The sequence below is a fragment of the Rhizomucor pusillus genome (assembly GCF_041956525.1).
Source record: "Rhizomucor pusillus strain CBS 183.67 unplaced genomic scaffold VTP01scaffold_3, whole genome shotgun sequence".
Taxonomy (NCBI): domain Eukaryota; kingdom Fungi; phylum Mucoromycota; class Mucoromycetes; order Mucorales; family Lichtheimiaceae; genus Rhizomucor; species Rhizomucor pusillus.
In genome coordinates, this window is record NW_027192145.1 from 2,016,088 (window position 1) to 2,028,977 (window position 12,890).

Here is a 12,890-nt window from a genome sequence, read left to right on the forward strand (position 1 = left end):
ATGTATATATTTCCATTGAGAGAGAGGTTACTCATAATAGTTAAAGGGCCAAGCATGAAATAAAGTCTACACCATTGACTTTCCAAAGGGTATTGTACAAGAATTACTAACTAGGCGACATTAAAGAATAAGTAGAGATGAAAGAAGAAGAAGAAATAGTCTTAGAAACCGGATACAAAAACAAGTTCTTGGAAGCATCTGCCTTCGACTTGGACCTTTTCTTCGCCAACTACAATTTCAGCCGTAGCAGTATCGAGCCATTGATAAATGTAAGGCTTGACAACAAACGTCTGGACAAGCTTTTTGAGGAACCAAGGAATTTCGTTCAAGACGTCGATCTTGTCAACGAGATTCTTGACGGCGACAGTCATGGTTACAGTCACATCCTTGGGCTCCTCTTGGCTGCCTTCTTCCTTGATTGTCTTGCCCTTCCACGTCAATTTGATGTGCTGAGGAATGTCATAATCGGTGTCAGGATCCTTCTGAAGATCGAGCAATTCAACCGTGTTTTCAACAGAGACACTGATGAGCTTTTCGTTGAGAACGATAGATCCCTGATTGATATTAATGGCACCGTATTGCTTGGTGGTTTGGAATTGCATCATGGAAAGAGCAGCATTTGGTGCTTGGAAGTCAACAAAGTTCCAGTTGGATGCAATGAGCTGTGGCTGCATGCCTTGGATGGCATGGATGAACATGCCATTGCCTTCGACTTCATGAAGCACCTTGTCGATGATGAAGGTTCCCTTGGCAACAGCTCTTGGCCAGAATTTGTGAGAGACAAAGCCAGCTGCCGAGCTTTGATCACCGCCGCCGAGATACGTCTTGCCTTCACCGACCTTGAAACCACGATCGACACGCGTAAAATCCAGGGAAACAACGACTTCTGGGTGGGTAATCTGCACCTTGTATGTCTTCTGTTCTTCGTCCAATGTAATGTTGAAGAATTCTGTCTTGACTGATCGACGGTCGGGAGAGAGGTCAAACTTGTATGCTTGGTTGATGTTTTTGAATGCATTGGTGTTGGTGTTGGGATCGTAGAAACGGCACGTGAAAGAAATAGTCGGGTTCCAGATGCTATATGGGGTTCAGTGTTCTGTCATTCCCTTGCACTCTGCCATATTTTTCTGCTTTAACTCACCCAATATTAGAATGAATTAATTGCACAAACGCAAAGCCTCCAGACTTGGTTGTCACGTAGAATACTTGGTTTTCTGTGGAAGAGCCCGAGGCCAGAGTCCAGTCCAAATCGTGCTCGTCCAAAGCACGGTAGTATTGGCCGTCCTTGACCGAGTCAGCAACAGTGCGGACCTCAGAGACTTGCTGCCCGATACCGGTGACGTTCGAGACTGTACTGGATAATTGCGAAACTAGACATGCACAGTGAGTATGATAGTTGCGGGCATCGTCGACTAGAGATTACTCACACCAAGATGACATGACTTGAGTAACAAAAAAGGAGCTCTGTAAATTTCCAATCCGCTCCTCTAGAGAGCAGCACCGTGACCGGTCGCCAATGTTTCTCCGAGGCGCGCTGTTGTGGTCCCCAACATTTTCTGTGAAAAGAAATCGCTTTTCCCACTCAAATGAAGACAGCCTCTCTTTCCCCCCTCACTTACAAAGAAGACAGTACTCGTAAACCTTTTACTTGAAACCCGGAATCTTTTAATACGGCCTTGTCCATTAATTACTTATACGAAAGAGCCCATATCTAATTGTCGTCGTATAATAAGTGATGCCTTCTAGCGGAAAACGCAAAGTGGATAATCATAGCACGCCTGGAAAACTAAGTAAACCTACAGAATGACTACTGTATTCCTGGATGGTTTTCGAGATTTTTAGGGAGACAGGAGTCACGCCTCCTGCATCCATACGTCATACACTACACGACATGAGCGGCTTGAACATATTCTTCGATGGCCGGAGGATGCAAAGGCCGAGCATGTTACCGAAATTCAAGTCTTACTAGAAAAGTCGATCAAAACTACTCTATCAGAGCATTGAAAAAGTTACTGTTTCGGAACCTGGATCTTTTCGGTATGTCATTAATGAAACTGCATGTCAATACTGGTGGGGCTCAACCAATCAAAAGTTGACCAAATGCTTGGATGTCATACTCGGAACGAGAGTTGACCCTTGGAGAGATGACGAAAAATGGTAAAACAAGGCATATTAGAGCTGACGAGTGGCCAAGGCACACTGGTCGGATAGTCGTTTCGTGTTTCTTCGTGAAGAAGACCAGCGATAAGTGGCTAGTTACAAACCTCCAAACTTTGAACAAAGTGACGGTTTCCGATCCGTGGTCAATCCCACAACTAGTTGATGTGTTGGACACTTTGAGGAACGGACGAATTCTTTCGACATTAGATCTGCTAAAGGTTATCATCAAGTACGGGTAGCGGGGGATTCACTGGACAAGCTGACCATTGCGCTCCATGGTGTTGTTACTCATACAAGGTGATGCCATTTGGCATCAAAAATGGCCCAACAGCTTTTGCTAGAGCCATATTTATCGCAATGGAGAGGTTTATACCAGAATCTATGGCGACCTATATTGACGATCTTACAGTGTCTTCAGGTTCTTTTGAGGAATTTGCAACGAGTATTCCACCGACTCCCAGAAATCAATGTCAAGCTAGACGCTGGGATTTTAATCTTGCGACATAAGAAGCATCGTTGATCCAGCAAGTAACATGTGTAATTGTTATATCCTGGTTGCAATGGGACAATATACTCGATAGCAGTTTGTCAAGGCAGTGAAGGTGGTTGACGCCGAAAGCACCCCGGATTTTGTGCACGAAGAAATCATTAGTGCACTGTATTCGGATCTCCCAAAGTTTTCGCGAGTGATGGTGGTTCTCAGTATGACAACCGGTTCTTCCAGCAGCTATGCGAATTACTGACAGCGCGACATCATCTAACTTCGCCATATCATCCCGAGACAAATGGTATGGCTGAAAGGCTCAGCGGTACACTTATGACGGCGCTCAAGAAGTTGATGAACAATACATCTCGATTACGGCAATGTTACATTTCAAGTACCCTGTATGCCTATAGGACCAAAGACCATCAAGCATTAGTTTTGTCACCATATGAATTTTTGTTTGATACGGCATCTCGTGGTCTCCATATTCCTATAAATCATCCATGAAACTGGAACGCGACTTGGTTTGACAGATTATTTCAGGTAAACTAAACGAATTGCTACTTTGCGTTGTAGATAACATGTACTTATGAGTATTAACAAGCAGAAAAAAAGAGTTCTTGAAGAAGTATCCCGTTCAGCCGATCCTATATGATATGTGTCCTAACGGCTGCATGCTATTTAAGACCGAGCGCGGCGATCCAGAAAAGAGCTGTACTTTCTGTGGGCTTTCCCGCTACGAAAGGAACTCATCACTTCAGCTGAACGATGAATGATGTACCTTCCTATAGCGAAGCAGCTTGCCCTGATTTAAGATGGTGACAATAACAGAGAAAACTTGGCGTCCTGGCAAGCTCCAAATGCAGCAATGAAGCAAGACGTGATTGATGGGGAAGCACACAGCATATATTAGACGAAGAATAGCATGGACCATGAAATTATTCATTTTAGCGTCTCCACCGACGGATTTCATCCTTTCAGCAGTGGAAATCGTCATATGATTATCGTCCATATCAAGATCCTTGATCTGTCCTCGAATATTCAAAGCGATGAAAACGGCATTTCCCAAAAATAGATTTCGCAGCGCTGACAAGTCAGATGTCGCATCTTCCAAGAGTATATAAAGCATGTAAACATTGTTAGCCCAGCTTCCCTCCTTCCTGCCACATCGTATGATTGAAATGTCAAATTACAAGATGAGTATCCAGTTTTTTTATGAAGATGGGCAAGGCAATGCTGTCGATGAGTACGGCAGACCTGAGCCCATGGACTCCGCCGTCGACGAAAAGCAGTATGCTCTTGAAACGCTAAGTTCATACACGCAGTATTTGCGTAATCGACCTCGCGAGAGCGGTGGCCAATCAGATGCCATGCAGACAGAAGGATATGGTCGTCCGCATGAAAGAAGCGTCGATCAAGCGAGTGTACACGCTCTACACGGATCAGGACAAAGTTAGATTCTTCAAACTGATGTTTGAGAAAGTTCAGAGTGCTTCAGCTGCCGCAAAACAGTTAGCTATCCATGTCCGTACAGCTAAAACATGGGCCAAACAGTATGAGGTGAATCCGGATAGCATATTCGCGAAGCGTAAGAAGAATGTTCGTCCGCGTATCCTTGGTGAAGAGCATAAGAAGGTCATTCTAGAGTACGTCGATGAGAACCCTTCGGTTGTCTTCGAGCAGTACAATCTTATCATAAGGATATCACAAACTCTATACGGATTAAAAATTCACTCGTTTTGCGACGATTTCCATTAACGAACGAAAACTGTCTAGAAAGAGCATGTATTGTCTTTTGTTTCAACGATGTTTACGTATTCATTTTTTAGATTTGAGAGTATCGTTTCCCTCTTTTTTTTTTTTTCTTTCTGGAAAGCAAGATAATGCAACAAACGCCTATGAATTTGTCTTTTCTACCTTTAAAGTTTTGTATGCGTGCTCAATCACTTTGGTAACCTTTGGACTCTGCAGCAACGCTGTAGCTTCGGCATCGCGCTCCTCATCAGGATTCTCGGCTGCATCAACCAGGACGCGATGCAAGTGCTCGATGTAGTCGATAGCTGCTTGGAGGATGTTGAGTTTATGCAAAGGTTGATGAAAAGACGGGGCTGCAATCGGGTCTCGATCTGGGCATGGATTACACTCGGGTATAAGTAACTTTAGTTGCTGGATCTTATCATTGATCTTTTCTCTTCGCCGTTTTTCAATAGAGCTGTGTGATAACCGGCGCTGTTGCTCCCTTTCCTGGGCGGATGACAGTATGCGATCATCTGATGACGTTGATGTCTTGGGTTGCAGTGGAGGTGAAAGATGCCAGTAGTATGTTGGAGGCGGTGAAGAAGAGTACAAATGAAATCCAGCAGCAGCTGACGGCGGAGAGCTATGTGTTGCCAAAGTTGTCGCGGATGTGCCAGCAGCAGTGGACGTAGAAGAAGATGGAGGTGGTGCCTGTGAAGAAGGTGACGATACTGGAGATATCTGGTTCTTCTTGTTGGCTTCCATGAAGGAAGAAAAGAAAGAACGGGAAGGAAGCTCTAAATAAGCGAAAAGGTGGCATCGCATGTACCCATGCTAGATTATCATTGGACATTTGCGCCTGAGGCATCCAGCCAATCAGGTCATGTATTTTGCTGTGCCTGCACGGGAATGTTCTTGGGAGGCTGCTGTCTGTTAGGAGCAAGTGCTTATTAGCAGATGAAACAATGAATGTATGAACGTTTGTGCAAATTATGATAGGAACTGTTCAATACTTTGCTATACTAGCACACAGTATGTATTTGTCAATAAACAGCAACAGTATTCTGTAATACTCATCATCCAATGTAAATTAGAATTTGTTTTGTAAATAACTGAACTAAGCGAGGCCATTTATTGATTGGAGAATGTTGTCTTTCTTTGGCGCACAAGTGATGCTAGGCATGACAATAAAGTTGTTCTCGCCTAGCGCGTAGGAATTAGGAAATGTATTAAAAGGAGAACCATATGCTCTATACTTCGAGGCTTCTATAAATTCTGAAAGTAATTTACTTGATATTTAATGAATGCGTGCTCTACAGAGTGAACCATCTTGCAACATCGTCTTGATCAGATGCTGTCTCTGACTACAATGTTTGCTATTCATATTATCTCTACGACTGTCATGGAATAAATTGGATATCAGCACTCATCGACGGACAGTATACATGTAATAAACCCGTGAATATAAACATGTCTGTTCTCAGTCTGCGCACATGTACCTTGGAAAGTAATATGCTGAGACAGCTTAATTATCCTTTTTGTTTTGACAGTGACCTGATCACGTATTGGGTGGCTAGTTGACTTTTATTGGGACCTCAACAAGTGAGCCCGTGATCGCACGTTGGATAGTCATGAGGGACCGAAATCAATTCCATTGCCCAAATAGCTAAAAATGTTGATATTGTATACTCTAAAGCAGTCCATTACTTGCAACGTGCAATGTATGGATTTGCATACTGTATATCATACACAGTTCTTAAGTGTATGTAGCGAACAGAGATATACCGAGGAAACCTATACATTTGCGCAAAAGACCGTTTGTTTTGGATATTTATTGTAAAAAAAGGGAGCATTCGACAAATGATGACAATACTTCCAAGAATGCAGAAGAAAAAAGAGATTACGTTCTTGAAGAAATGAAACACTCTTTCGCACTTCCTTTCCTTTTCCCTATTTATCGTAAACCCCAACTTAATCTATATCTTTTTTAATCGACAACAACAGTAACGATGTTCAAGCGGATGTTGCCAAAGAAACAGCCCGAGGATGCAAAGTATCAGCCGCATCTAGCGATATGCCTACCCGAGATCGTCAGCCTAATCATCAGCGAAATCTTTTCAAAACAGGACAGGCATTCTTACTCTGACGTAAGGAATTGTCTCTTGGTCAATCGACTGTGGCATGATTGCGCTGCAACGATTCTTTGGCGCGACATTGCATTCCAAGACACGAAAACAGACTACGCTGCATTTCTCAAGTTTGCCTACTGCTCAGCATTCAAAAGATCCATTACATATAGACCGAGTCCTCTTCTTCTTCTTCCCAGTTTCCTCGACGGACTATTTGCGTCACATTCAGAACCCAATGGACCATCGTATTCGAGGAGACCTGTCCCGCTCGGTAGTGATTTGTCAGTACTTGCATTCGAGCAGCAGGATCCGTTAGCACTGTTATCCTCTTCATCATCATCATCATCATCATCATCGTTAGTAGCAGCAGCAAAGTGCCAACCGTTGCCACCATCGTCAGCATCCCATTTTGTCAATTATTATCGACGAGTAATGCGGTCCCTGACGCTCCGGAAACTGAAAAAAGAATCGGTGAATGCGCCCTTGGTATGCATCGGGCACCAAGCAACACACCTTGAAAAACTGGATTTGTACATATGTGACCACCTGGAAGACTATGCTATCACACCTTTTGTTTTGCATGGCCGCCTGACCCATCTATCACTTGCTGGATGCCACAGGATCACTGACGAAATAGTTATCCGCGTTGCAGAGCACTGTCCCGGGTTGCAGCACCTGGACCTGCGTGCATGCGGCCTCATATCGGATAGATCCATCTCCCTCGTTGCCACGCGATGCACACAACTTTGTCATCTGAACGTCGGACGAGTCCGTGACAGGGAACGGATTACCTCAGCTTCTATACGGCTCGTCGCCTTGAACACTAAAGTCAACGTACTGGGATTGGCCGGTTGCGATATCGACGACGAGTGTATGATCCTTCTTGCTAAAACCAGGCACCGGCATTTGGAACGGGTATCCGTCAATAATTGCCAAAAGTTGACAAACGCCACACTCAGGGCATATGCTCAATATTGCCCTAATTTATCAGTCTTTGAAATGCGAGAATGCCACTTGATCAATGACTGGGCCACAGTTGCTACGCTTTGTAGGAAACGAGTGCTGCTCACATTGTGCGAGGAGCAAGAGCGGCTATGTATCGCCTGGGCAAATCAACATGGTAGCTTTTTCGAACTTCGGCCGACACGACGTTCCTAGCTCCCCCATCCTCCTTTTCCATTCCCTTCTCCTCTACTTGTACAACATTCTTCAGAATTTTGTCCTTATACAATCGTATGCAAAATAGTTGCGTTTAATCTCTCTTCAATGGATAATGCTGCACTTCTACAGGCTGGCCCTTTCGAATGATAAAGATTTGCAGACAATCACCGGTATAAATGTCACGTTCTGTTGCTGAGGTGAATGCATCCTTGACAATTCTGATGACGGTGTCGAGTTCCAGCGGTGCATAAGACACGCCTTGCATGTTTTTACGTCCAACTTGGTTGTCCAAGAAAGGCTGGATTAAAGCAGCAGCTGATCCGTTCGCTCGGTAAGCTTCGCGTTCGTATGAACCAATGGCATCGTAGCAGTATACAGCTCCTTCACCTAATTATCACCCGTCAGGTAAACCTATTTCCCTCCCAGCATAAAACTCAAAGCCATTCTACCTTTATCATCTACACCGCCGAGACAGCAGAAACTATAGTATGGGAAGAATCGTCGCTGGTAAAGGGTGATAGAGAGCATCTGTGCAAGTGCAGTGCAGGACATGTCCTTGTCGTGAGAGAATTTGTACCACTAACAACGTTTGTTACAACTAAATCTTTCATCCATCACTGCAGAACTGTGTATTGTTAACCCACCTTGAGTCGCTGGTCGAGTACTTTCTTGAGCGTTAATCCATCGGCGTGGAATCCATTCATTGCAATTACGGCATTGTCAGCAAGTGTGTAAGCTTTAGGTGCATATCGTGAGTTGATATTGTAACCAGTGCTTTGTCGAGTATCAGAAGCAACGACGCAAAAGTCCTTGCCGGCAATGGCCAAACTTGTTCTGGTTGTCGCCAAATTGTCAGTTCCAGGTTCACGGTGCATTTTCCAACGAAGCCTACCCTCCATTATCGTCGTATGGTTCAAAGCGATGATCCATAGGAGCCGATGAATAATATTCAGAGGGATTCGCGATTGCGTAGTCCATAACGAGGTATTGAGTTGAAAATAAAGCAGACTGCCTGACTTACGCGTCCCTCCCACACAATCTCGTAACTGCGGAGATCCAACGATTTCACGCCTCAAGTAGCTCATTGAGCATAGTTATAATAGTGAAATGCTCAGAGCTCCCTTTCATGGAATCTTCCTGCAAGTACCAAGTGTGCTTATCAGGTGTACGTTCTTGTAAAGTGTTGATTGAATGTAATTTTTATTGTTAAACCAGCTTTCAATTACTGCATCGTGTTATTTATTTAATCATGTACAAGTGCTTTAGCGGTCGCCGCGCTCCCCGCAGTTGGCTCGCTGCGCTCATACCCCGTAAGCGAAAAGGTTTGCCGTGAAATCCACAATAGATGATAACCTTGCTTGGCCTTCATAAACCTCCATTCTCCGGCGGTTTTGCTACCGCTTCGCTATTGCAAGTAAGCGCTGTCGGATTCCCGGTTTATTCAGACCTGCGCTTGCGAGAATACACTCTTAAGCTGTTATATTTCTCTATTCTATTTGATATCTTCACACACCAACGGCCTAGTGTCATGGACCAAAGTTCCTGGTTATACTGCACGAAACATTCCTCAGTCTTTTGAAGGATACAAAAGCTTAATTCACCAATGTCAACTCTATGCTAGATCAAAGTGCGAGAAATCCTGGCGCCCTTGCGTCGCGCACAGACACCAATGATTTCGAAAATACACATGTTGCTTTATTTACCTCTTTATTTGCAGAATATCGTGGGCAAAGACACTGGAGATTTTAGGAATACAAACCCTTAATCCATAAATGAACATTTTAAATCCTCATATATACATTCCATTACTCATTCCGATATAGTACAGGCATGTTTCCCCTAAATGACAGATACATTTAGCTGTTCATTCAATGTAGTCTGTTTTCCACTCAAAGAGTTTGCTTTCACAACTATGCTCCTATCTACCTCGCTGCTGGTTATCGGTTAGGTCTGAACATAGTGCATATACGATGCTAAATATCCGAAGATTTCCAAAGTCGAGTTCTTCACAAAGATTGGTGTCTATCCTGCCTGCCAAACTGCGAAAGTGAACATCACTTTTCTAGTCACTATAAACTCCATCGAAGAGCAGAAATGCGTATCGGCTTTTTCGCATCGTATCAGTATATTAGAATGGATATCGCTGTATAAAAGCTACATTTTTTTCCATTGCTGCATGACCCACCGATAATGAAAGAGCATCAATGATGACATTAGCCTGAAAGAAGTTCGATACAGTCATGACAGGCATTATCCTGCTTTTTCTTTCTTTTTTCTTATGCATCCAGAGACTGTCAACATCGTTTACATCAGACCCATGCTTGCCCATCTGAAGTACTTACCTTCTTCATACTCCATGCATACCGTTATTACAAGCTGGCTTTATGTGCAAATGTACAATTCAATGGTGTTAGCTTGGATGCATAAGCGTGCTGCATATTTCTCTATAGAGAAGACTCTGATCACGTTGCATGTTTTACTGATAAGCTCCCTGCCAGGTTGAGGTACGACACTTCGCAGACGGCCTTCAGATGTAATGACTACTGTATATCACTGAAATCATATTACGTGAGAGCATATGATCATCAGTACATAGACAAAATATATAAAAAAATGAAGCTTTTGTGTTTGCCGTCCTTTGGCTCTGATTCGCTTTTCATTGCATCCCGGTAAGTTTTCTGTATGTTTACTTATTGGGATTACTGAAATTCACTCTACTTGTTATAGCTGTCCCCTAGTAGCCTCTGTCTTGGCGCGTGGTGCATTTGCTTACCACATTTTTGCTTAACATTACTCTTGCTTGTCGTCTACGGTGAGTTGCTTCAAGATCAAAACGCCCAATATCGATGGGCAGCTCTTCCACCACAAGCCGGCTTCGAGGGTAAGCCCTGGATTTTTTCGAATCACCCCCACCACCAGTCAAACGGTGAGTCTTCCTACTGTCCTTGTATATGTCAAAGGTATTTATCATACCACTATATCTTAGGTGCGTGGGAGGTTCCCGATGAATCCCGGGAACGCTTTTTGCGTAAATAATATGAATGATTAGTCAATCGGATACAAATAGTGTACTAAAAGACATATCCTCCCTTCTTCGGTTCTTTCCCGTGCATCTTATTTACTCCTGATCGTATTGCTATCTTTGTAGTTTAACTTCTGTCAAATATTATAAAGATGCATGGAAAATACGGATTCCCAGCAGAAACATTTCTTCTGATTGCAGGTTTATGCATAACTACGAGAATTATCTAGACGTGTAGCTTTGTCAATCTTATCAAATAAACCTCATCTACGTATAAAACATGTTTGACTTGACTTAGTAGATCAAATTCCAACGCCTAAATGATGATAGAATTACATCTCTAGTAAACTTGCACTCACGATGCTAGGATCCGACGAAATCTTCGAAAGTAGACAGTATCTATCTATCATCATATATTTCCGTGGGTAATCTGCTACATGCCCTATCTAAATCTCTCAACACATTATCTTGTCTGCGAATGATCGGCTACATAGCCTATGGAATGCAAGCAGGATTGTCCACGTAATGTTTTTTTTTCCATGGTCGTCGGAGCAACAATTAACCACATAATGCGCATTTTTTGTCTAGTACTTTCTGATTTCTAAATAGAGTGTTTCTGGATGAGGGTTTGGAGTGAAACATCCGGGAAAGATTCAGCCCGCGGAAACAGCAGTACAATTGGTGTTGCACTTGTATCATCAACTCTTTTTCTTCTTCCTTGGATTGTATCCGCTGTTGACCCTTCTTTGTTCTGTCCTCGACATATGGAGCCAGATCATGAAAACCCAGTTGTAGTACCGAGATACCAGACAGCCGTTTTTGGATTCTACAGCGCTCTTGCCTACATGGGCAGCGAGCTATTTCTACGCTGTGTCCTCGGAAGGATAGACAGGCAGAATACCAAGGTTCGAATTGTAAAGGCAGCACTTGGTCTAGCTTTCCTTGTTAAATCCATCCTGTTCATAACCCTCGAGCGTGGGTAAGTCTTTTCTGCAGCCCATTGTTACGTTATTTGGTTCCTGTTCTAACTTCGTTGATATATACTAGCATTCGCCACGCTTGCACCGCAATCACGCGAGCAGGAGACTCGTTCTATCACATTGGCATGTTACTAGGCGCAGCTGTGCTGTTAATGCGGACACGCGCCGTCATATCACATTCATACCGAAAGAAAGCCAGAATTCTCCATATTTTGCTACTCGTGGGTCGCTTCGCTGTAGGTGCTGTCGATGTGGGATTATTGCAATATGGCATGTCCCAATACGAAACCTGTCTTTACAAGGCTGTATTTTTCGTAAGTATGATCGTTTATCAGTATATGTACGACGTCCTTCTAAATTGTAAATGATAGTGGGGACCGGTGTACACGTTTTACGACACAGCCATCGATGTATACGTCACTGTCGTTATCAGTTACATTCTACTTCGGCATATTCGAAAATTGCAAATAACACAGACAGAAGGCAACCGAGCTCTGTATATCACGATTGTTGTGCAGAACATATTGCGTACTTCGGTTCTTACGCTTATCAATTTATGTTCAGGGGTGCTGATCATCGTTGTAAGTATCCGTTGTCATAGATATCTAAACTTGATTCTACGTCTAATATGCTATTCCAGAGATATGAATCGCAGGAGCTCATGGTAGTATGGCCGATTCTGAACTTGACATTTGCCATTCTCATCGGCTACGACGTTGAATTCACGCAATCACTAGCAGAATTCCAAGATATGGTCAACGGACGCAGGTCGTCCCACCATCACGATGATGACGACAGAATAGAGTATGGATTTAATACACCATTAACGGGAGTTTGCTACAAGTGTGCTTCAAATACGCATCCATCTACCCCGTACAGCGCGACTTCAGCGTCGCGGCCTCCCATGTGGGAAACAACGAGAACGACGAGCACGCGGCCTCCTATTATTCGTGAATCGCCATCGTTTCTCGATTCGTCCTCCTGGCTTGAAGCTTCAGCAAGCGAGCGAACGCTCAGCTACGAAGGTTGCTATTCTCGATCATCCGTCTGCGAGCTGGACTTCGGATACAATGAGTACTCGCGCTCGATGGAATGCACGTCGCTGCAAGTTCCAAGTCCTGTGTTACAGCCAAAGCAGACGAGGAACAGCTTTTGATACCCTAAATTATTCATGAATACTTAAGTATTCAACTTGCAGAAATCCATAGTTAAATGCC

General features: G+C 43.6%; 8 protein-coding genes across 8 annotated transcripts; 5 read left to right on the top strand and 3 right to left on the bottom strand.

The window, feature by feature from the left end:
* Positions 1 to 161: 161 nt before the first annotated feature.
* VTP01DRAFT_7015 (uncharacterized protein) lies at positions 162 to 1,440 on the bottom strand (the record flags this gene model as incomplete). The annotated part of the gene is made up of 3 exons (XM_069385981.1): positions 162 to 1,077; positions 1,142 to 1,370; positions 1,428 to 1,440. 3 exons carry the CDS (start codon positions 1,438 to 1,440, stop codon positions 162 to 164), a joined length of 1,158 nt encoding a protein of 385 aa, XP_069243388.1.
* A 476-nt stretch (positions 1,441 to 1,916) lies between these two features.
* Positions 1,917 to 3,420, top strand: VTP01DRAFT_7016 (uncharacterized protein; the record flags this gene model as incomplete). Its single annotated transcript, XM_069385982.1, has 4 exons — positions 1,917 to 2,037; positions 2,093 to 2,110; positions 3,178 to 3,187; positions 3,252 to 3,420. The coding sequence occupies 4 exons, from the start codon at positions 1,917 to 1,919 to the stop codon at positions 3,418 to 3,420; spliced, it is 318 nt and encodes a 105-aa protein (XP_069243389.1).
* A 396-nt stretch (positions 3,421 to 3,816) lies between these two features.
* On the top strand, positions 3,817 to 4,402 carry VTP01DRAFT_7017 (uncharacterized protein; the record flags this gene model as incomplete). The annotated part of the gene is made up of 2 exons (XM_069385983.1): positions 3,817 to 3,968; positions 4,021 to 4,402. 2 exons carry the CDS (start codon positions 3,817 to 3,819, stop codon positions 4,400 to 4,402), a joined length of 534 nt encoding a protein of 177 aa, XP_069243390.1.
* A 138-nt stretch (positions 4,403 to 4,540) lies between these two features.
* On the bottom strand, positions 4,541 to 5,146 carry VTP01DRAFT_7018 (uncharacterized protein; the record flags this gene model as incomplete). The annotated part of the gene is made up of 1 exon (XM_069385984.1): positions 4,541 to 5,146. The coding sequence occupies one exon, from the start codon at positions 5,144 to 5,146 to the stop codon at positions 4,541 to 4,543; it is 606 nt and encodes a 201-aa protein (XP_069243391.1).
* Positions 5,147 to 6,390: 1,244 nt separating this feature from the next.
* VTP01DRAFT_7019 (uncharacterized protein) lies at positions 6,391 to 7,668 on the top strand (the record flags this gene model as incomplete). Its single annotated transcript, XM_069385985.1, has 1 exon — positions 6,391 to 7,668. One exon carries the CDS (start codon positions 6,391 to 6,393, stop codon positions 7,666 to 7,668), a length of 1,278 nt encoding a protein of 425 aa, XP_069243392.1.
* A 94-nt stretch (positions 7,669 to 7,762) lies between these two features.
* VTP01DRAFT_7020 (uncharacterized protein) lies at positions 7,763 to 8,649 on the bottom strand (the record flags this gene model as incomplete). Its single annotated transcript, XM_069385987.1, has 4 exons — positions 7,763 to 8,058; positions 8,121 to 8,250; positions 8,316 to 8,505; positions 8,564 to 8,649. The coding sequence occupies 4 exons, from the start codon at positions 8,647 to 8,649 to the stop codon at positions 7,763 to 7,765; spliced, it is 702 nt and encodes a 233-aa protein (XP_069243393.1).
* Positions 8,650 to 10,284: 1,635 nt separating this feature from the next.
* VTP01DRAFT_7021 (uncharacterized protein) lies at positions 10,285 to 10,707 on the top strand (the record flags this gene model as incomplete). Its single annotated transcript, XM_069385988.1, has 3 exons — positions 10,285 to 10,340; positions 10,410 to 10,552; positions 10,658 to 10,707. The coding sequence occupies 3 exons, from the start codon at positions 10,285 to 10,287 to the stop codon at positions 10,705 to 10,707; spliced, it is 249 nt and encodes an 82-aa protein (XP_069243394.1).
* A 750-nt stretch (positions 10,708 to 11,457) lies between these two features.
* Positions 11,458 to 12,829, top strand: VTP01DRAFT_7022 (uncharacterized protein; the record flags this gene model as incomplete). Its single annotated transcript, XM_069385989.1, has 4 exons — positions 11,458 to 11,672; positions 11,741 to 11,987; positions 12,045 to 12,254; positions 12,314 to 12,829. The coding sequence occupies 4 exons, from the start codon at positions 11,458 to 11,460 to the stop codon at positions 12,827 to 12,829; spliced, it is 1,188 nt and encodes a 395-aa protein (XP_069243395.1).
* Between the last annotated feature and the right edge of the window lie 61 nt (positions 12,830 to 12,890).